At 39.5% G+C, this 22,938-nt stretch overlaps 3 protein-coding genes across 5 annotated transcripts in view; 2 read left to right on the forward strand and 1 right to left on the reverse strand.

Moving 5' to 3' along the window:
* Positions 1 to 1,809: 1,809 nt before the first annotated feature.
* On the reverse strand, positions 1,810 to 7,508 carry LOC105932934 (tetratricopeptide repeat protein 9A). Its single transcript, XM_012872271.3, has 3 exons — positions 6,824 to 7,508; positions 6,333 to 6,515; positions 1,810 to 2,626 (listed from the first exon to the last, which is right to left on the reverse strand). The coding sequence occupies exons 1-3, from the start codon at positions 7,308 to 7,310 to the stop codon at positions 2,544 to 2,546; spliced, it is 753 nt and encodes a 250-aa protein (XP_012727725.2). The 5' UTR covers positions 7,311 to 7,508; the 3' UTR covers positions 1,810 to 2,543.
* Positions 7,509 to 10,753: 3,245 nt separating this feature from the next.
* Positions 10,754 to 18,076, forward strand: med6 (mediator complex subunit 6). Its single transcript, XM_012872272.3, has 8 exons — positions 10,754 to 10,851; positions 12,251 to 12,410; positions 13,582 to 13,673; positions 13,830 to 13,912; positions 14,006 to 14,114; positions 17,083 to 17,198; positions 17,289 to 17,316; positions 17,476 to 18,076. Exons 1-8 carry the CDS (start codon positions 10,830 to 10,832, stop codon positions 17,604 to 17,606), a joined length of 741 nt encoding a protein of 246 aa, XP_012727726.1. The 5' UTR covers positions 10,754 to 10,829; the 3' UTR covers positions 17,607 to 18,076.
* A 2,208-nt stretch (positions 18,077 to 20,284) lies between these two features.
* The window catches only part of pcnx1 (pecanex 1), a 56,662-nt gene continuing 54,008 nt past the window's right edge, over positions 20,285 to 22,938 (forward strand). For all 3 annotated transcript variants that reach the window (XM_036150983.1, XM_036150984.1, XM_036150986.1), the window contains exon 1: positions 20,285 to 20,605. In XM_036150983.1, coding sequence (XP_036006876.1) covers positions 20,453 to 20,605 — 153 coding nt within the window. In that variant the 5' untranslated portion in view covers positions 20,285 to 20,452. The remainder of the gene's footprint in view (positions 20,606 to 22,938) is intronic.

Genomic DNA, 22,938 nt, shown 5'->3' on the forward strand with positions numbered 1-22,938 from the left:
GGGCTATTTAATGGCTGCTCCAAATGTGAAACTGAACTTAATGTTTCACAGTTTTAAGGAATCCGGACCTAATTTCTTCAACTCTAGATCAAAGTCTCAAACACAAAAACTTGTCAAACCTGAAGTATATTCTCCACTGAACAGTAAGAGTGTAACAGTATATTCCTCTCGCAGGATGAGACGATGTACGACGTTCTTATTTTTACAAATAAGGGGAAGATTCCCCGTATCAAAAACTTTTTTGATCACCCGTCATCAGTTTGGAATAATCCAGTCCAGTTTGATTCGATCATAGAGAATCCACAAATAACTTCATGCTAAAAAAAAAAAAAAGAAAAACCCTGATTGGAAGCCAAACCCAGGACTTTCTTGCTGCAAGGCACTAATGCTAGCTCCCAGGTAGTTTGGATTTTGGACCATTGGTGATCAATTACTCTGCAAAAAGGGAACTAAAAGTAAAAACATTGAAATTAGTTTTTTCCTTGATTTGAGCAGCTGAATGACCCTATTTGCCAATGGAATGAGTATTTTTACCTCTAAAATAAGATAGTTAGATATCCTGCACTTGAAATAAGATGATGGAGATGAGTTGTTCTTACTTTAAGTGCAAACATCTTATTCCATTGGCAGATAGTCTTATTTAGCTCTTCAAATCAAGGAAAAATACACTGATTTCAAGACAATTTCACTTACTTTTAGTTTCCTTTTTGCTGCGTAGACACAAAAACGGTGAGAAGGCCCCTTAGCTGCCATAGGAAGCCAGCAGCCTGTTATTTTCACAAACTATTTTCCTTTTTATCACAAGTGATTGGAGCTCTTTCCATGTCTTTGAGGGCTCTTAGTGAATCAGATGGGAATACTCAATAGCTAACTCTATCAATGCAAGAACTACTTTCTTTCTTACTTCACAACAAGAGTCCCAAACGTGGACCATATCGAGTTTACAGCCTTCGCCTTCCTGTCTGGGACCCCATAGCTTACACCAGGGGTTCCCAAACTTCTCAGCCTGTGACCGTCAAAATAACAGCGCCAGAGACCAGCGACACCCTTTTGGCAGAATATCACGAGACTAAAGTCATTAAATTGCAAGGACAAAGTTGAAATTTTATGAGGACTCTAACAAATAAGTGCAATCTCTTGAAACGATTGTGTGACTTTATTCTTGTAATGTTTTCGTACACCTAAAAAATTGCTTTATTCTCGTAATTTCCAAAAACAAGAAAATTTGTATTATGGCCATTGTAGATTTTAAAAAAAAAATTTGCCATAGAGGAGTAAATTGACACCAAAAAACTCAGAAACCTTGAGATTATTTTCACATATTTGCGAGAAGAAACTTGAATGTCTCCTGGTGTCGAAAAGTCACATATTTTCAAGAAAACAACTTTTTTTTCCATGACTAAAGGCATATTTTTGTTATATTAAAAATAAGTATATCTCCGGCGTTGTGAAGTCAGAAATTTTGCATCATCATTTGGATCCTCTCACAACGACCCCCTGGGGTGGGGGTTGGGTTTGTGGGGGGGGTCACTAGGGAACCCCCAGGCTTACACTGACTTCCTAGATCGAAATAAGCCCCTATCTGTTCATCTAAATTCACTTCACATCCCACAGCTCAGGGCTCCATTCCTGTGACAACCCACCGCTGAATATTTATCCCCACGACTGTGATCTATCCCAGTCTCATACGAGCATGTCTTGACGTTCAACGTCGTGACCCACCTTTATACGTGAAGCTCTTACGTGGCCACGAGAACATCCGAACATGCAAAGACTGACGAATGAAAGGACAACTCACATCTGCAAGAGCACCTGAAACATCTAAATAATTAAACAAGTTTATTACACACGTACACTATTACCATACACACGAGGAATTTTTTTGAAGGTACAGTAAATGCTGTGAACGAAGTGCTTTGTTTTGGCATCAATAAAGACAAATATTTTTTTTCATAAGATTTTCATGGGATTTTACATCGCAGCCTATTTACATCTTGTGATATGTATCTGGTATCGTGCCGCAGCCAGCGGCAATGTGCTCTCTTTGCTTTTGTGTTTTGACAGCACCTTAACATCAGATATAATCAAGAAGACAAAAAACCTTTGAATTACCTTTTTAGCCATCATCAAACGATCGAAAAAATGTGAAAGTGGGTCGTTGCTCGCTTGTAGAAAGGCATTTAACACACATCTTGTGCGAGTGCAGGTGCTTGACCTACGCTGCATGTGCAATGTGTTTTGGACTGGCAGTGCATTGGTTTATAACAGTTAAAGCAAAGTGAGCAGAAATTCTTGTCAGACACGTTTACCGGTTTGGTGCAATTTCTTTTTCAGAAGAAAAGGAAAAAAAAAACAAAAAAACAACTAAAACAACCATCCACACAACAAAGTTCAATAACTGGCCACCGTATGCTGTGCAAAAGCGAAAGCAAAACAAACATGAATTCACACTAAGACCTCTGGTCGGTGATGTTTAAGGTCCGAGTGGCACACAGTGGGGCTGCGACTCATGACAGGCGCGGCGTCGTCGACCCGTGAGACACTTATGTCGCCTCTTTCTTTTCCTTCTGGGCATTGCGGCGAATCTTCATCTCTGTCAGCTGGATGTAGCGGATGGCGTTTGTGTCTGTGAAACAGTCGGAGGAAAATAATGATTTTTTTTTCCCTTGTTAGCATAGGAAATAGCTCATCAAAGTGGTCATGAATTTTTCACTTAATCTAGGCTGCCTACTACACTAAACAAACTAAAGGTCATCCTATAAAAAGCACTACTGAGGTGGAAACCTTAAACTGCATTACAGCCAGGGATTCCCCCAGGACAGGCATTTGGCCGCCTTCAGATGCCTGCTGAGGAATCAGAACCTGGCTCAGGGTAGACAGACAATAAGCCTTTGCTCATTATGAAAATGTACTTTAAAGGATGTGTGGCAATTCTAGTAAAGAGATAGTTAAGTGATGGTTTTCTTATAAGCTTAAAAGCAGTTAATATCGTAACCGCAGTTAATAAAGTCTCTTGGCGTTCAGTTTCTCTGTTCATTTAGTTTAAATCCAGATTAATTGATCCTGGAGCCTTAATCTAATTGCTAGTCTGAGAGGAGCCAAGATCAAAAAGGGCTTCTTTTTTCCCCAGGCTCAAAAACATCATACTGATTTACACCAATCCTTTAAGAAACCTTTAAACAACTGTCATATTTGCAAAGGAGCTATATACATTTACATTAAGAGGACCAGAGGCGGTGTGTTACCAAAGATCATCCCGTGTTAAACGCCCACTGAGAGTGGAACATGTAAAGGTTAAGGATAAACTGATTCCTGGAATCAAAAATGTACACACACACACGCACATATATATATATATATAGATAGATAGATAGATAGATAGATAGATAGATAGATAGATAGATAGATAGATAGATAGATAGATAGATAGATAGATAGATATATGCACTGGCTTCCAGTCAGCAACGGGACTCGTTTTAAGATTGTGTTGATGAATTTTAAATGTTTGGATGGGTTAGGTCCCTTCTATCTTTCCAAGCATTTGTCTGTCCACATGCCAGTTCGTTCAACAAGTTCAGCGAATCAAGTAACTTTGTCGTGCCTTGAGTTCTGGTTTGACTTCATTTTTCTGTTATTTTAATTTTTTCATCTCATGTGGGTTAGGTTTGACTTTATTTATTGTTAGCTTTCATTGTCATCAGTTATTTTCGGTCATCTTCACTTCACCTCCTCAGCAGTCAGTCACACCTGTTATCATTTACTAGTTAATTAGCCAGACCCTTGTTCCACCTGTTAAGTGCTCTATTTAAACCTCCCTCTGCCTTCAGTTCAGCACTGGGCCGTCATCTGCTATCCACCACTCCATGCCAGTCCCTCAGTAAGTCTTTGTGTTCTGCTGTTCGTTCCTGGAGAAGCTCTGCTCTTTGTCCAGGTGTCTCCTGATAACTGCTAACCTGACTAGCCGCCCGGAGTCCTGGTGTTGCTATGAGGCCTGCTAGCCGAGCAGCACCTAGCGAGTGTGGACTCTCTCTCTCTCCGGGCCGTCAGCTCCTGCCATCACCTACAACCCTGACCTTCTGCAGCCCTTAACCTCCGGTCTTCGTCATCAGCCATCACCACCCTTCCTTTAAATAAAGACTCTTAAACTTTAGTCCCGTGTGCGCTTCCTGAGTTCTTCGGTAAACAAATCATGACAGTGCTGAGACCACAGCTGAAAACTAGAGGGGACCGAGCAATTGCTGCGGCTGCGCCGAGACTCTGGAAGTCTTCCTTTGAACATTAGAACAGCCCAGCCTCTTTGCATTATTAAGTCTTTGTTAAAAACCCACCTGTTTGCACTGGCCGTTGCCTCAAGCTAAACAGATTATTTTCTTTTATTTTTTGTATTTTTCAGTATTTTAACATTTAGTATTTTTGATTATTCTTATTCCATGTTGCGTATTGTTTTATATATTTATATTGTTTGTTTACAGCACATTGGACAGATGTCTTTATTTTAATGTGCTATATAAATCAGTTTATACATGAAAAACGTATTCGTCTGACTGGAAACGCTCTACATGGTCCATCCTCAGTGCATGTTTCACACAGATCATTGGCGGAGTGCCTCCAGTCCCTGTGTAAATAATAACAGGTTTCTCCGTATATAACTGTTCATTGCAAGCAACCATTGACAGGTTCATTAAAAAAAGCATTTGCTTAAACCACTATTTGAGATCGGAGTTGTTTCTAAGGGCAGAAGTCTACTTTATTTTTGGCTCCTGTCAGACTAGCCGTTAGCTTCAGGCTCCACGTCCAGCCAATCTAGATTTATACAAAACAAAGACAGTTATCTACTCCGGGGAAAATATGAAGCATTTTTAACGCATCCTCAGTTCATAAGGTTTGAAACAGCCCTTTATTTATGCAAATTTTTGGGATTAAATTGAAGACTGTGAGTAGCTTCCTATGATTATAGGATTATAAGCCTACATGCATAGCAAGAACACCTGATTAAGTAAACTTATTAGCTTTATTAAGTATTTTAAATTCCTTAATTAACATAACTCAAGATAGATAAATAAATCAGTAAAGTGAGGTTAACGTTTTAAAACCCAGCACTGGAGTCCAGTGCTTTTACACTGGAGTTATCACTAAATATACCCTTTCTTTTGAGCTAGTAGTGAATAACATGACAATAATAACATTTTCATTCAAACCCATTTCAACAGGATCAGACTTATTAAAGAAAAGGGAATGGTTAGAAGAAGCATTATGAATTTAAGATGTTAATAAATGTAATTAAACACCTAGTATGGAATATCTGGATGTGTAAAAATTATGAAGGCTAAATTGAATTAGCTAAAACACATAAAAACTTTAAAATAACTGGGAATAACTGACGTGCAACCTACAGATTTACTTTTTCTCCAGAGACACCAATAGCAGCATAACAGCTTCAATAATCCGTTCTACATGAGCTCTCTAAAACAGTGATTTCTCTGCCAGGTTACAGCTGGTCCTGGACTGCTTCTCCCTTCCCTTCCTGCAGTGGTCTCCAGTGTTTCATGCTTGTAGTCCTGACAGAATCTGTTAACTCCTAATGAGCTCCCCAGCACATATTCTCCACATCTGCGTCTTTTCCCTCACGTACCTGCCTGGCCTTGTTTTCCTCTGCGAAAAACATTTTTTTGCGAGACACTACCTGCTCCTGAAACCCAGCATAATCCTTTCAGACCCGTGCGCGCAGGAGCAAATGTAATTTTGATATTATGCGTCGAGGAGGAAAAGCAAGGATTCGTGTGGACCGCGTTTGGGTTTTGTTTGTCAGTTCGGTCTGCCGCTTTGATCGTGATGAAAATATTCCAGCAGTCTTTCCTCTGAGGAATTAGTCCAATGGAAAGACTGCTGGAATATTTTCCTCACGGCCCTTCAGAGACTGGATCTTGTATAACTGGATATCTTTTACGTGCATAAAGATTATTTTTTTTTTATATGTAAGTGCTCTATCTTTCACTCTAAAACGGACGCAGCTCATCAGTGTTTTGTTTTTGGGGGGTTTTTTGCTTGAAAGGGGGTCTCCTTCTGTCGCCCAACACACAACTAAAACGCACCGCTGCTTCCCTGATAAAGCCTGATGTGAAATGAATAAATACATAAAAATGCACTCCGAAAAATATACTGGGGCATTCTCATTGACCGACCATCGAGAAAAAAAATTTAATTTTCAGATACAACTGATCTTTTTTTTTTTTTCAAGCGGAGCCACCCATTAAGAATTGCCACCCGGGGCGGTGTGCCATCTCGCCCGTAACAAAAGACTGCAGCTGCAGCGTAATGTTGTGACTGCTGACCTGCCGGCTCCTGTTTGTGTGACTCCTTCAGGTAGTACAGGGCCTTCTGGTAATCTCCCAGGTGGTAATAGGCCACTCCGGAGCGGTACAGCGCTTTGAAGTTCTTCCCTTCCTTCAGGAGCACTTTCAGGCAGTATTCCTTCACTCGTTCATAGTTCACCAGCTCCATTTGCAAAAGGCAGGCTGGAAGGAGGAAAGATGTTAAAAGATTAAAAACTGCAGCATGAGTCGACACGTGCTTTTTTTTTTTTTTTTTTCATCTTTGATGCAAAGCAGTCTAATGATGTATTTCCTGCAGGGCACAAATTATAATTAGTTCTTTTGTTGTTCTGATTCACTTGACTGGAGTGAAAAGGGCAGCTGTCACATAAAGGGGAAAAATGGCTGTGAGTCATTAGTGAATCTTAGAATATTATTAGATTTCCTTTTTTTGGGGATGAAAAACAGTGAGTGAGCATCAGTGCGAAATGTGAAAATGAAGCACCCCTTACCAGCCAGGCTGTTGTAACACTCCAGCTCCGCATTCTCCATCGCTCCCTTCTGCTCATCCGTCAGCGTGCTGGGCTTGCTGATGGTCGGCAGGAGGCTGGGGGTGGACTTGGAGCCGGGGTCCGGATCCCCCAGCACCCTGCACAGCCCCTTGATCTCCAGCAGAGCGCGGTGATACTTGCCGATCGCCTCTCTGTATTTCTTATCCTTGTAGCACTGAGTGCCTTGGCTCTTAAAGTCCAGCGCCCGCCTCACGACGTCAGCTGGCTCGTTGTGGGATGGCTGCTTCAGCATCGCCCCACCATGATGCCTCTGCTGCTGGAGCTGCTGCTGATGGTGATGGTTTCTGGGATCTTTCGTCCGGCTGCCGCTGCTGGGTGGCTGAACGCGTTGCTGGAGCCTCGGGGAGCCGCCGCCGCCGCTGCTGGCGGTGAGGCTTCCTCTGCCGCTATCCACCCTTCCATCGTTACCGGCCTGGATGGCACTCATCTTGGACCTTTTTCCTTTTAAAATGCCTCCTGCCCTGACGCGCCGTGGTGAAAAAGCTGGGGAAGGGTGGTTTTTCACCGCATCTCATCGGCTGTAGGCGCGCCTTCGCCTCGCCTGTGTCGCAGCTACGTCCTCTCTGTGCGCAACCCTGCGCTGTGCGCTGCGCGCTCCTCTGTTGTAATCGGCTCCCGTGTTTTCCATCCAAGCGCACCGATTGGTTGATGAATGCAGAAATAGTCAATGCATTGTAATTCCCCAGCTGAGCAGTCTGATTTCACATTCAGACTCAGTTTCATTGTCAGCCTGAAAAAGAAAGTGATCACAGCAGAAAAATAGATTCTCTTGGAAAATATCCTTTTTGGAATTTCTTGTTGGTTGACTCCAATGGGAGATCATACGAAAGCGTATTGCATTTGTAGAAACTGCTAAATGCTAAATTTAACATGCTTTTCTTGCTGACAGCCTATTTCAGCAATTAAATGTATGGGCCTGATATGACTGGAGACACATAACCTTTTGGAAAATACAAATTTTACACCAGACATGATTTATTTTATTTTCAAATAATGTGTCTTGCTTATAAATTTCTTGAACAAACTACCTAAATCATTGTATCAACTGTACATTAAATGAAAACGGTATGCCATGTGAGCTCTCAAATGTCTATACAACACGTCACAATACCCTGTTTTTTTTATTAAATAATGGGACTTTATTAATAATTTCAACACATTGTTCACATATAATTTGACAAATATCCTGCACAATTCAAGAAATGAGCAAACACATCCATCCATCCATCCATCCATTTTCTAACCTGCTTAATCCCTCATGGGGTCGCGGGGGTTGCTGGTGCCTATCTTGATCAAACACATTTTCAGAGGAAAACATTTCTGAAATAAAAAGCTGCAATTACATGTTGCTTAAATGGGCACACTATTTCAATTGAGTTTTGTCATTTGATACCAGCAAATATAGTGAATCTGATTAAACTCAATAAAGTTCGGAAGTCCAAGGACTTTTCTGATAATGAGGGTACAAAGTATCTTGAATTAACTCATTGTACAAATGTATCAGTCAGGAGAAGCATATGGGGAAAAATCTGCAGGACATACAATTAGCCTAATTGGAGAAATCATTACAAATTGACATTTCTCCAAAATTGCTGAAAAGACAAGACAAAAACTAGTCATGGAGGTTGACAAAAGACCAACAACAACACCAAACGAGTTGCAGGAATTTCTGGTTGGTAGGCCAGTACTAACTATGTTATAAATATGACAACAATGTCCTCTGTTTTTTCATTTATCTAGATGCAAATGTTAGGACTGGTTCAAAGAAACCCTTTCTCCTGCAAAAAAGCATGCAATCCTGGGTAATACCTCCCAAACCTTTGTGATCCAATGTGGGAACTTTTGGGCACAGTTGAAAAAGGTACATTTGGGAAAAAAGAAAAGAAAAAAAAAAAAGCAAATACTCAGTTAAGTGTTAGAGTTAAAGGTGAAGATTTTTATTTTTTAGTGTCACTGTGGGTCAAAGGATAAATGAAAAACAACACAAGAATGAGCTGTGAAGTGTATATATAAAAAAGAAAAATGTTTTGCAGCTTCTTTGATGGAGGTAGTTTAAAAAATCCCAAAATAAAATTGGAAAATACAAGATCCTCCCTGTTTATGCATTAAAGCATATGTTTATATTAAGTTTTATTAAATAAAAAAAATTATCAAAATGCATGCTGTTGGGGTATAATAATTGTACATCATGCTTTTACTAATATACCATACGGCACAGTTTAGACAATATACATTTTAAGTCGATTAGACTAGAGTCCTAAACAAACACAACAGAGGTGGATGGAGCAGCCAAAAATTGTAACCAAGTAAGATTAGCACTACTTCAACATATTTTTACTCAAGTAAAAGTAAAAAGTAGTCCGCTAAGAAGTTACTCAAGTAAGAGTAAAAAATATTCGGTAAGAAGGCTTTTCTAGCACTGAGTAATTAATCATAACAACTGATGATTTAATATTTTAAAATGATGTAATCGGACAGACAAACATAAGGTTATGTGTAAATTCGGGTATATTCAAGACAAAAATGGAAAATATGCAAATAACAAAATTACAAAACAACAAATTCAGACAGAAGAAATACTTTTCTAAAAAAAATTCAACATTAAACTTGAAAGCAATACACACAGCAGTTACAGTATGTTAGAACAGTGCAAACTACTTCCAGTGACAATATCTACTGTTTACTGTACGTTCATTTGACCTCCAAATAGCTTAATGAGCTCAGCAGATAGAAAATAACATTAAAAATAACAACGCTTGTGTACAAATAAGAAGCCTAATTTTAACATAAACTTTAGATTTTTGTCTCCCTGATCCATTTTTGGTTAAAACAAGTCTGTTGTTTATTTGTGAAGTTACTCCCAGCAGGTAGAGTAGCCAGAAATTTTACTCAAGTAGGAGTAGTGATACTAGTAGTATATGACTAGTAAAGTAAAAGTAAAAAGTACAGTGCAGTAAAACTACTCCTAAAAGTACATTTTGTTCAACGAGTTACTCAAGTAAATGTAACTGAGTAAATGTAACTAGTTACTGCCCACCTCTGCACAGCAAAATATGTTTACTACAGAAATGGCAAATGTTAATACACATTAATTAATTTATGTTTACATAGGAATCACGAACAGAGGTGATGTATCAGCTTCTTGATATAGGTGCCCATTTCTCAACGTAATGTTTAATCACGACCTGCATTAAACGCTAACGGATGGAGGCAGGACGGACACTAAGGGATTGGGGATGACATGATTAATGCTATTGTGCAGAGGCATTCTTTTTACCTTATAAGGACAGCCCGTTTTGATCGGACAAATTGAACTGATGCTGGAAAAATAAAAAATAAATTACCCTGAATGGTTCAGTCAGACTTGAATCCATTGTTAAAATTTTGATATAGGGGCTAATTTACATCTAAGTTCCTGGCAAGTTAATGATCTGGAAATATCAGAACACAAATTAGTTTTAACTGGCATAATAATGTTTTAACTGGCTTCAGTGCAATAATATCAATATATATTTCAAATCAGAAAATTCATAATTGATTTTGTCTACAAATCATAGATAAAGGTTTAAGTGACACAATTTTAATTCAAATTTTCTTTTTTATTTTCTGTTTTTTATGTGTGATCATGTTTGATGTGTGGTGTGATGAAAGAGCAAAGCTGGGACAGGAAAAAAACAAGTATAAAGTATCTTCAATGGGGCTTAATGAGAAAATGTTTTTAAATGTGCAACATATAAAAACTATGTTACATAGGTACCCTCATGAAACAAATGACAAAGTAGTTTTCAAAAGTTTTGACAAAAGAGATATTGTGGAAGATAAAAAGAAGAAGAAATTTTATTTCTAAACTGGGGATACAAGAAGCCAGGTTCTGCGGTTGCGTCATCAATCTACGACACGACGGACAGTGAAGACGTCATATTTCAGAGACAACTTGTTTACTATCATGGCGTCGGGCGACTTCAGAGGTATTGTTATGTGGAACGCTTTATCTGAATTATTTTGGATTTAATAATCTTCAGAAAAATTATGAAATTCGTGAGCTAGAGCTTGGGGTTAGAGCTGCGTTGGAGGGTTTTAAATAGAATTATTGACTGTAAGGTAACGTTAGCATGCTAGCTAACTTTGGTATCCATCTACCGGGGGTGTTTTTTTTTTGTGTGTCAGACTTCATGTTTTTTTCGTCGATGCATTTATGTTTCTTACTCTTAAGATTATTAAATATTTTTAATAATACATTTTGGTACATTTTGTGTCAAATGGGAGGGAAATAAAATGTATCTTAAAGTGGCACACATACAGTAGATCTGCCTACCTCTCATAGTCACATTTTGCATCATAAGCTTATTTACGTTAACAAAGTGACGTAAAAGACATATATATATATATATATATATATATATATATATATATAGGGTTCCTTCCTATATGGTTTTGAATTATATGGGATACTGTATATCATTCTCATTCTCTAAATCTGGACATGTATGATAAAGAGAAAATTCAGTACGGAACATGTCTGAGTTTCTAGGTATTATTTGTACATTTTTATTCTAAAGGATTGAAATCTCAGATATTAAAAAAAGAGCATTTTTATCTCTGATTTATATTTAAGTTAAATGTGGGTACGAGTCACGATAATATTCTTACAATAGAGTCTTGCTTTATCCTGTTATTTACAGAAATGTATAAAAATGTCTAAAAAATAATATAGCTTATTTACCTTTTTAGTCAATATTAACAATAATATTTGTTGTTTGGATACCCCATAAGTTTTCACACGCTGACAGAATCATGTTTCCTACAGACAAAATATTTCACAATAACCTAATTTCTTTGTTATGAGCAAAGGAAAAGTGTTGGACAAAATCTCTGCAAGCTTTTAGGTAATTTGTAGCATCACATGGGGAAGGTCAAAGAAGTGGGTTGCAGGTTTTCTTGTAAAGGTGAACAGCAGATAAAGTATTATAGATACAATAATACCATCACAAAAGTATATACAGTATTAATTAATACGACATGTATAAAGTGACAGCTGAAGATGATAATAGGGTTTTTTTCTGTATGGAAAGCACCTGTAGGTTCCGTTCTGATTTGAGAAACCCTAAAAAAAGTTTGGAGAAAAGTGAGAAAAAAAAAGTGTTGCCACACTGCTAAACTGGAAGCCAATTTCAGTGAGAAAACCTTTTGAAAATGTTTTGTACTTGAATGGCCGGACTGTTTTTAAAAATTGTTTAGAGAAGGATGAAATCTGGAAATGGAAAGTTAAAAGAAATTCTAGCTTTGACCATACCTTCCATTGGAAACTTGTCAGTGAAGCCTTTTTATTATGTTTCTACATATGCCGTTTGCTTGGTGACTCTGCAGACAACCTCCTTGGCATATCGTGGGTGGACAGCGGCTGGGTGCCGATTCTCAATCTCGGAAATGTTCTGGATTACTTCTCGGAGAGAAGCAACCCTTTCTATGACCGAACCTGCAATAATGAGATTGTGAAGATGCAGCGGCTTACTCTGGATCATCTCAAGTAAGTTTACTAAACCGGGGATTAAACGGTGTTATGATGTTGTATTGCAAAGCTTGTTTTCTTGTTTTAAAATATACAAAAAGTATAATGATAACCGGAAATCGGTGCACAAAAGTGAAAAGAGATGTATTACGGATGTTTTCTGCTGCATGAACAGAAAATGTTTCATTGCTATTTCTCATGTTCCTTTACTTCAGTCTCCTATCGACTTCTTTGCCAACACGCACGGAGCCTTTTCTCTGTATTGTTAGTATGTAAAGATAATTCTGTTAGATATAAAAATACAAATTAATTTTTAATAAGGCAGTAATGGTTATTTCTGACCTGCCTGTATGTTCATAGAGGAGCGGCTTCATTGCTTACCAAAGTTGTACTTACACATTTGAACAGATTTTTGAGCGCATTGTACCACATAAAATCATATATAAGGCGTACCGGATTATAAGGAGCACCATCAGTTTTTGAGAAAATTTAAGGATATCAGCTGCGTCTTATAGTCCGAAAAATATGGTACTCAGTAACGTTTCAACTGTAAGTAGAACATCGTGCGAGTCCATCCTGTGCACTCGGAAGACATAACAATGTGTAACTCGACACTTGGAGGCAAATTCTTTATTGGGAAGCAAAGGGTTGAGACATTTTCTGCAGTTTGGACACCAGGTACAGACAGGATGTTGCTGCCCTTCCTCTTTACACCAACTCTAAATCTTTTAGGTTTCTTGGCTCAAGCTGGACAACTCAATGCTTGTTGCTATACTTTATGCCCCATTTAGCTGGAGAAAGCCCTACCTTTTTAACCGCGCATAATCCAAATGTGGTCTGGCAATCGATCAACGTTTAATTTTTGTTTCTGAATACCAACTTTAGTCATAGAAAAGCCTAAACTGTAGTTTGCCAACAAAGTGCGGATCATACTGAAACCATAAGCCACCAGACCTGAGCAGCTAATTACAGCTTGGACAGTTCCCCTTCTTCCAAAACCCGCACAACTGTGCATTCACAGGAAAGCAGGCGGTCACACGGAGCCTTTTTAAAAATGCTATGTGACCTGTTACGCTGACAACCTTGGAAAACATCTCCTTTTGCAGTATACCTTTTAGGATGATCCTCACTGGTAGATGATGTGTAGAGTTTGACGTTGTTCCCTTTTTTTTTTTTTTTTTTTCTTCAGTCAGATGGTGGGAGTGGAGTACATTGTTCTTCATACTCAGGAACCGATCCTTTATATCATCCGTAAGCAGCAGCGGCAGTCTCCAACCCAAGGTGAGCAGGGCAACATCTCACCATCGCTGTGTTTTCTATCACTAATGCAACATGCATGTACATTTGGCTCTGTTATGTATTTAAAGCCCCGGTAATGAAGTTTGCCGCTCTGCTTGAACATCTTTGACCACATCTCTGCACTATATCATTATCCAGTGATTCCTTTGGCGGACTACTACATCATAGCAGGAGTGGTGTACCAGGCTCCCGACCTGGGGACGGTTATCAGCTCTAGAGTGGTAAATCAGCTTAATTAGAAGCACTGTTCGTGTTTTAGAGAATCGAGAACCTGGATTTATTTTCTCCTAATATTGTATTCAATGTGGGTTTAGCTCTCCGCAGTCCATGGAATCCAGTCGGCTTTCGATGAGGCCATGTCTTACTGCCGGTATCACCCATCCAAGGGCTACTGGTGGCACTTCAAGGATCAGGAAGAGAGAGGTTGGAACTTTCTTAACTTAATCTTGTGTTTACAACCACTAGTTGGTACAGCCGCCATTAACAGTGGACAGGTCACTGTCATGAAATGACATTTGAAAAAATTGCCAGCTTTGTACATGTAGAGACCTGAATTTTTGCCAATTTTTCTTTAAAGATTTGCTCATTCTCTGTCAAATCAGATGAAGAGTGTCTGTGAATATAATTTTTTAAGTCTCATCACAGATTTGCTATAAGATCTAAATTTGGACTTTGACTGGGCCGTTGTAACACATTAACATGCTTTGATCTAAATCAACGGGGTTCAAACCCAGACACTGTCCTGCAGGATTTAGATGTGTTCTTTGTTCCATGCACCTGAACCATAGGTTATCAGTCATTAGAAGGCTTCTCTAACACCTTGAAGACATACTGCTCTGAATTTTGACTCGGTGGGTTAAGTTGTTGTTGTGCAACAGGAAGCTTGTGGGTAAAATCCCGGGGCAGGAAAGCACTTTAGCCCAACTTATCCACCGATCTGCGTATCTGATGTTGACAGGCAGAGTAGGAAAATGCTTTTTTTTCCCCCAAGTTCCGATCGTACTAATTGAGCACTGAAGGCGAGGAGGTCCTGAGAGTTGTCTAAGTACAGGTATAGGTAAGGCGGTAACAGTACAGGGACAGATTTATAGATGAAGATGTACTTAATCATGAGTCTACAGATCAATAACGATTACCACCTAACCCAAGAATGTACAGTGGTGAGTCAGAGATTTATTCCCCATTATGGTAAATGGCTTGTACCATATTTTTCAGACTATAAGGCGCATCTAAAATCCTTAAATTTTCTCAAAAATTGATGGTGCGCATTATATGTGATGGCTGTTGTGCTTACTGGCTGACTTTATGTGGTACAATGCACTCCAAAATCTGTTAAAATGTGTAAGCTCTGCTCAATGGATATCCGGAGCATTACGGTACACTGTGTCACTACCTGATCAGACCCCTGAGCTGTCTACAAGACTGCCTGACTGTAATGTCAAAACTAGAAGTGCATTCATGTAAAGACGCCGTCATACTAGTTCACTCCGCGGAGGTCCGTGCGTACAGGTTGAGGACTTTATATCGAACTGTTTTATATGTGACACTGAGCTTGCTGGAGCAGCTCAGTGTATGAAAAAGCGGCATCATCTGAAGTCTGGCAGAAGAATATGGGTCAGTGGCTCCGATCTAAAAAACTGCCATGTGCCGGCTTAACACCAAAAGATTTGTTGCATCTGTCTTTGCATAGTAAATCGGTTTTCACTGAGCAGTTTTGTGTGATGGGACAGCATTACCAATACTATGACCTCTCTGTTCTCACTGAAAGGTGGTAGCCTGGTTGTTTGAGAAGAAACGGCTCTAGGCGCTCAGCTAGCTAATCACACATTTTACCATCCGTTCCGCCGCTTCGTCCCACTGGTAGAAAGTAAGGGAATTGTAGGAATTTGCCACAAGAAATGTAGGCAACAGTAAGCTCGACTATGAAGGGTAAAACGTCCAGGGAGAGTCAGCGCGGAGTCTGGCAGTCTCCCAGTATGTGCACAGTATACCCGAGTATGTGAGAGCCTTTAGGCAGCCCGCACACGTGGAGTATGCTCTAGCAAAAATAAACCTAGTAAGTTAATTATTATTAAATATAAAACTTGTGTTTATTTTGGCCTTATGTTAGAAACAGGGCAGTGTAGTCCAACTATCCGACAGACGGATAGAGAGCTGTGTACATGAAGGGGTGGAGTGATATTACACACTTGGGAAGAATATTTAGTGAGGCTTATAATCCGGTGTGTTTTATATTTGGACAAAGATGCACAAAGACGTGTTGATTCACGGTGCGCCTTATGGTCTGAAAAATACGGTACCTGTATAGCACTTTATCAAGTCCGATGACCCCAAAGTGCTTTACATTAGTCAGTCATTCACACATTCACACCGTGACGGTGGTGAGCTGGTTTAGTAGCCCAGGTGCAGACTTTCAGACATTCATCAACGCCACCAAGGCCTCCGACCACCGCCAGCAGGCAATTTTGCCGAAGTGTCTCGCCCAAGGACACAACGACTGAGGCCGTTGGAGCGGGTAATCCAACCGGCAATTGCAGGACAATCTCCCTAACTCCTGCGCCACCGTCACCCCTTAATGCACCTTAATACACCATGATAGACAGCATCCAACATGTGAAGAGAGATGGCAGGAGCATTTGTATACACAACATCACAGTAATCTAACATAGGCGAGAAGGTCCGGTCAGCTTTACTCAAGGATATTCAATTCAAAAATACCTTATTAATCCCAAAGGGAAATTAAATGCTGGTGTAACCCATGTGGTTTTCTTCAATGAGTTGCTGTAGATGCTGATGGCTGCAGGCAGGAAGGATCTCCTGTAGCGGTCTGTCAGACAGCAGATCTGGAGAAGACTCTTCGTTTTATGAAAATCTTTCTTTGTGCAGCCATCTCCAGACGTTCTAGACGGGAACCCAGAACAGAGCCAGCCTTCTTTATTAGCTTGAGCTTCTTAAAAAGAGGGTTAAATAATGCAGGCCACACTTTTCAGTTTTACTTGGAGAGAGAAAACTAAAACCATGTATAATTTTTTTCCGCTAATGCTACTTTGTGCTGGTTTATAAATCCAAATAAAAATACGTTGAAGTTTGTTGCAATAACCTGACAAAATACATGAGGATCCAGGGGGTGTGAATACTTTTTTGCAAGGTGCCGTGTGTTCAGATTGTTTGAACCATTTAACTTTCCATAGAGGTTTGAAAACACATCTTGACTCTTAGAGTGAATAATATTTTTGATCTTGAATAGAAATTCAGTTTGTAGTCGTTTCCAGAAGAAATAACAGGATGAAGTCAGAAGAAGTTCAAAGGATGTGCATACGTTTGTAAAGCTCTATATGTGTGAGAACTATTTCTCAAAGGCTTATTAACTAACTTTTTGCCTTTGTTACAGAAAAGGCTAAGCCTAAATCCAAGAAGAAAGAGGAGCCTAGTTCTCTGTTTCAGAGGCATCGCGTTGACACACTACTTTTAGACCTCAGGTCAAAGTTTCCACCAACTTTCTATCAGGTATGTTGACGGTGTTTCTACACGGTCGTTAATACCACTTTTTCTTTCTTGTAATGTAATGTGTTTTTCTTCTGTCTGTGATTTTTTAAGCCTAAGCCTGGTGATAAGCCAATTCCAGGTAAGATATTCAGTTTGATTTTACTGCAGATCCTTAAGTCACGTTCAGTTTTGGATCTGAAAATGTGTTAGTATGAAAGAAAACTTCATATAAACGATTTAAAAGTTAACTCTTTTTTTTTTTTTTTTTTCTCTGAATACGTGTTCCCCTTTGTTGCAGTCGAGGTAAAGAAGGAACCCGAACCTCCCACAGAAGCTGTGAAACAAGAGGAGAGGGAACCGGCCACCAAGTCTTCAGCCCCAGCTCCACCGAGTAAACCGCCGCCTGAGAAGAGGGCCAGGCTACAGTAGCCGCCCTGGGAAAATGGAGAAATGCTGTTTTTTTTTTTCCCTGAACAGCATTAACCGAAAGAGCAGCTGCCCTCTGGGAGTCTTTGTGTTTCCTCCCCAAAAAGGCTGACTTTGTCTACACTGCTTTTTTTTTTTAACTGAACTGGCACAAAAGGTCGGCCATCTCGTCTTGTAGTCTTGTATACCTGGGAGAGCTTAGAGTTAAGTACGTCTCAGGCAGCGGAACTGAAAACATGGGCTCCCTGACTGATGTCAGCTGGAGCTTTTATTGTGGATTTCCTATTTTATTTTATTTTTTTGACGATGCACTGGGATCAGCATTAGTGTCAGCCCACTTTTTGACATCAGCACACTTTTTCTCTTGTATTGACTTCAAAGGACAGTTTTAAAGCTTGCCTTCAAAAAGGCTTGACAGTGAAGCAAGAAGTAAAAGGAGTACTCAGTTCAGCTGTTTGTAAAAAAAAAAAAAACATTATACAAACACATTGTTTGCTTTTTTTGTAATAAAATTATTCAGTAATGGTATTTTTTGTTACATGATTCTTGAGTCTTGCATGAGGAGTTGTAGTTGCCTATCACCATGAACACACCAACGCACTTTGCTTTCTTCTCAACCCATTGTCAGGGTACCTGACGTTTATTCTTTTTCAGACTAGTCAGCAGAAGCTGGTTAAGTGTTTTCTGTTTCCAGGTCCGTTTTAGAGCAATACCTGAACCAAACAAGTCTATATGCGTTGAAGCACAGTGCAGCTGCCAATGGGAGAAGGGAGGCTACACCCTGGACCCAACATTGCAGATGTCATGATGGCTGATATCAAAGCAACCTGGGCTTCTAGTACAGCTCAGCGAAACCACAGGCTGATCACCTCCACGCCACACTGATGCGGTATTAATGGAAAAGGAGCCCCAACCAAGGATCGAGGCCACAAAAATGAACTGACATTTTACAAGCCTGACGTTTCTGTTTATATAATTTGTTTATATTATGTAACATTCTAATTGTCTGAGACACTGAATTTTTGGTTTTCACCACCTGTAAACCATAATCATCAAAATTACAAAAAATGAAAGCTTGAAATATTTTACTCTCTGTGTAATGAATCTAGATAACATAATGTTTTCACTCTGAAATTAGTGAACATTTTTACAATTATTTTTTTAGGTATACCTGTATGCATGCCACATTTTTTGTGAGAGTGTTTTTGATAAGGAGAAAAACAAAACTTTCAGTGAAATAATTTTAAATACTTTAATAATCCCTCTGATTCTGGTTCTGAAATAATTTGAAGCAAAAAAGGATTTAAAATTAGTTAACATTGAGATCTTACCACTAGGTGTCACTATTTTTTAGGCGTTATCCCGCTCTGCTTACTGCCTTCAACAATTTGACTGAGGTATGTTCTTTTCAAACATTTCTTAGACATTAAAGATGAATATTCTTTCTAAAAGGTAAAGTCTTACAAAAGAAGTAAAGTAGAATTAAGTGTTTATTTTTTTGATTATTTTCTAATTTTCCCATTATTTTTATACCATCGTCAACAGCGTCCATATTGTGAGTGGCTTAAAAAAATCATAATTATATATATATATATATATATATATATATATATATATATATATATATATATATATATATATATATATATATATATATATTAAAGGTTTGTAACTAAAAAGGGGCTTCTGATTCTCATTAGGTAGTAAATGAATAAATGAAAATACGACCGTCAAGATTTCTTTATCACATTTAACAATAACTAATGATATCAATTAATAATAAAATGCATTTTGTTACTATCATCAACAATGTTGTTATGAGATTGCTGTACAGTAGATTACTTCAGCTACAAAAATATACAAAGTCTGAAAAAATAGACAACAAATAGACCCCTAAATGAAACTTTTTTGTGACAAAAATTGTCTGGAGATGTGGTTTAATTCTTACAACAAAATCTGATTTAAGTGCCTATTTTCTTTTGTCTGTAAATGTGCACATATGTAATATGCATTTGTTTTGGTTATTGTACTGAAATTAGTTGATAGTTAATAACAAAGGACAAGGAGTAGGATTAAATAAGCATATGCTTCCTACTCGCTTTCAGACATCTTATGTTGGCATCACTCTTTTTGTTGTTGCTTCACTATTGTGAGTGTTGCTTCTCCTTGTTCTGTTTATTCATTTAATTGTTGTTGTTTATCTGTTGGCTTTTGTTGTTCTTTCTCATATCCGAAATAAATATCTGATGTATTTCTAGTGGTAAATTAAGAGAAGATGGGATGCATTTTAAGCACACTGTGTTTAATGTTGTTGCTCTGTCTTATTTTGAACAGCAGACGATTTTAAAATTTTCTCAATGTGGTAACCATCATTACTTAATACTAAAATGTCCACATATTAAGTTCTATAATATATGATTAATTGTTATATTATTAATTAGTTTGGGCTTATTCCAAGCCGACTTGCGTCGCTTTCAAAGGTGAATTTGCCCCATGCAATATGGCGGACACACTGACGTGTCGTTTCAGATTCGGCGACGAATCCAACGCGGCGTCCAGTCCGCGCTCCCCATCTGTGACAGCGCTTCCCAAGCTGCTCTCCACTGCGGCTGCGCAAGGACGGCACGAAGAAGAGCTTTTCCTTCAGGGCGTGGAGGACCGAAACAGTGCCCCAGCTGGCCGGTCCGGGCGAGCATCAGAGAAGATGGCTGCAGAGGGGATTTTTTCAGGCCACTGGCTGAAAACAGAGCGCCGTTTGTCATGCTGAGCGACGAGTAGCCAGCGTGTCAGCCCGGTTGTTCCGTAGGTCGGTTCCGCCCGGATTATTCGGAGAGGGGGGGTTGAGCAACATGGGGTCGCAGACTCTCCAGATCCTGAGGCAGGGGGTCTGGGCTTCAGTCACAGGCGGATGGTACTACGACCCCAATCAGAACACGTTCGTCAACGCGTTACATCTCTACATCTGGCTGTTTCTGCTATGCTTCCCCTTCACGCTGTACATGGTGAGTGGTTTTTATTACCATTCCGCTCGATCGCGATCTGATTTTTCAGGGGTTTGCTGGTGCCGATTGGAGCGCAAGTTGCCGAGCTAAGTGTCCGTTAGGTTAGCTGTGGAAGGATCCACACGGTCAGGGCTCTCTGTCTATTATCTGGAGTGGAGACAATGTAAGCTTTTATACTGATTTGACGTCACGGCGCATATAAACTGTACCCAAATTGTTCTTTTAAAAGGAAAAAAAAAAAAAAAAAAGGACCCAAACGACCAAATTATTACCAGTGAGTTGTGGAGAATGCTGAAAACAATCCCTGTTCCTCGCTTGTAAATGTGCTGTCCACCAGCTGGATTAGGTCAGGAAGCTCTTTTGTTTAGATTTAGTGCTGAAGGACGATAATAAATAAAATTAAAATAAACAAAAAAAACAGCTGATTACTCTCACTGATTAATCACCCCCTCTACACAAACAAATGGATCCATCACAGCAGGAAGATGATCACACACTAACATTCTTGGAAATATTCAGCCTTTAACTTGAGTTTGTTGGGAAGGGGAAAATCCCATGTTGAGGAACAATTGTTATAAAAATTTAAAATATATTTTAAAAAAAGTCGCCTGTGGCACAATGATGCCGAACCTAATCAATTTGTTCAAATGAAATACAACCACAGTACTTTTTAAAAGAAATTAAGACTTTATGCAACGCTAAATACCCCCAAAGCTGGTAGCGTGTCTCCATAATAACCATTAGATGTCTTTGCTGTGCTGCCGTCACTAAATGTCAACATGTGGAGTGATTTGGGCCAGATGAGAACGAGACGGGGCACCCCAGGTGGTTCTGGCATGAAATCAAAGGATGACTCCCTCTCCCCAGTGTAAGGAAGCACGGTGGAGGATCTATGATGCTGCGGGCTTCTTTTTCCTGATCCAGATCAGAGGGTTGAACCAGATTCGCAGTCCACATCCCCCTACGGTCGCCTCCCAGTGCCCAGATCCAAACCGTGTAGAAGAGCCGAGGGGTTGACATGTTAACATGGTGCTGTTTTAACTCATTGTCTTTAAATATACCGCAAAATCTGTAGCTTCAGGCGTTTGATACTTTCACTGGTTTGTAATTGTGTGTTTTGTATGGTGTGTGTTAAATGTTTGTAGCTGACCTGTAACCCCGCTGCCCCGTTTTGGCCAGGACGATCTTGTAAAAGAGATTTTTTTAAAAAAATCTCAATGAGACCTTTCCTGGTAAAATAAAATAAATGCATTTCTTATTGATGGCGATACATTTGTCAGCGTCCGCATCAATAAAACGGGTTTAACGCCCCAACAGTGTCACTTTAAGAGGATGTGACTTGTATACTTTCTTTTTTTTTTTTAAGTATCAGCTTTTCCAATCCAGATGTTTAGCAAAAACAAAAATGCCATGCGGATAATCGATTTTTATTTTTATTTTTTTTCTAAAGCCGGTCTGTAGCTGCGCCCGGGTCGGAGAGAGTGATTTACTGACCCCTGAAGCTGGTTTTCTAAAACGGTTTGCAGTTTCAGTTCTATTCCTGGAGTGGAAACGTGTTGGTCAGCGCTGTGTTTTATATAGTCCCGCTGTTGTTTAGGACGACTCGAAAACAGAGGCACAAAGAGGCTCTCAGAGACGGCGGCTGTTGCTCCTGCACGCTGCCGGTCAGCTGGCTGAATAAAGGCTGAGACACTTTTCATTTGCTTCGGAAATGTTTCTGTCTCATGGCGAGGATTTTGAAGGAGCCTAACATGTTACTCTTATAAAAAAAGAAAAACGAAAATAAAAAGAAGAAGTGTTCAAACCACAGCCGGCGAGCCGTTAAACGGACGAATGCGGTCCGAGCAGATAGGCCGACTTAACAGACGACAGCTTGAAGCAAAGCTGTGCACTGTTGGTCAGCAGGCTGAAAGAAAGCTACTGCAGTGTTCCCTTTCTCGCAAGAAGAAGAAGTTCGTCTGTTCAGGAAATATGGGAACATGCAAAAATACTTGTAATCATATAAATAATAATCAGAGCTGCATGATTTAGGGACAAATGTATTATTATTAGTAAATGTTATGACTTGGGATAAATGAACAAAGAAAAAATTAAATTGTTTCTGCTTTAGGTAGCTAGGTGATTTAGACCTGGGATAGCGAGTAGTCTGATGGGCTACTGGGCGGGGGAGGGGTCACCGTTTCCATCCCAGGAACAACAATTTCTTGGAAAAGTTGCTTCTGGCAAGTATGTGCTGTTGTGGCAACAATAGAGCTTAGTTGGAGTTTCCTCGTTATTTTGGAGATGAGCAACATATGTGCATTAATGTCGGTATTGGTCGACGTCAGGGGCTT

Source organism: Fundulus heteroclitus, chromosome 19 (genome assembly GCF_011125445.2).
Source record: "Fundulus heteroclitus isolate FHET01 chromosome 19, MU-UCD_Fhet_4.1, whole genome shotgun sequence".
Classification (NCBI taxonomy): Eukaryota; Metazoa; Chordata; class Actinopteri; order Cyprinodontiformes; family Fundulidae; genus Fundulus; species Fundulus heteroclitus.

Excerpts from the sequence above, each read along its gene's own strand:
- LOC105932934 (XM_012872271.3), bottom strand. The coding sequence starts at position 7,310 with ATGAGTGCCATCCAGGCCGGTAACGATGGAAGGGTGGATAGCGGCAGA. Across the intron at positions 6,516-6,823 it reads GTGTTACAACAGCCTGGCTG|CCTGCCTTTTGCAAATGGAG; the intron begins GTAAGGGGTGCT and ends TCCTCCTTCCAG. Across the intron at positions 2,627-6,332 it reads ACACAAACAGGAGCCGGCAG|ACACAAACGCCATCCGCTAC; the intron begins GTCAGCAGTCAC and ends ACTGTTTCACAG.
- med6 (XM_012872272.3), top strand. The coding sequence starts at position 10,830 with ATGGCGTCGGGCGACTTCAGAG. Across the intron at positions 17,199-17,288 it reads TTCCACCAACTTTCTATCAG|CCTAAGCCTGGTGATAAGCC; the intron begins GTATGTTGACGG and ends TGATTTTTTAAG. Across the intron at positions 17,317-17,475 it reads TGGTGATAAGCCAATTCCAG|TCGAGGTAAAGAAGGAACCC; the intron begins GTAAGATATTCA and ends CCTTTGTTGCAG.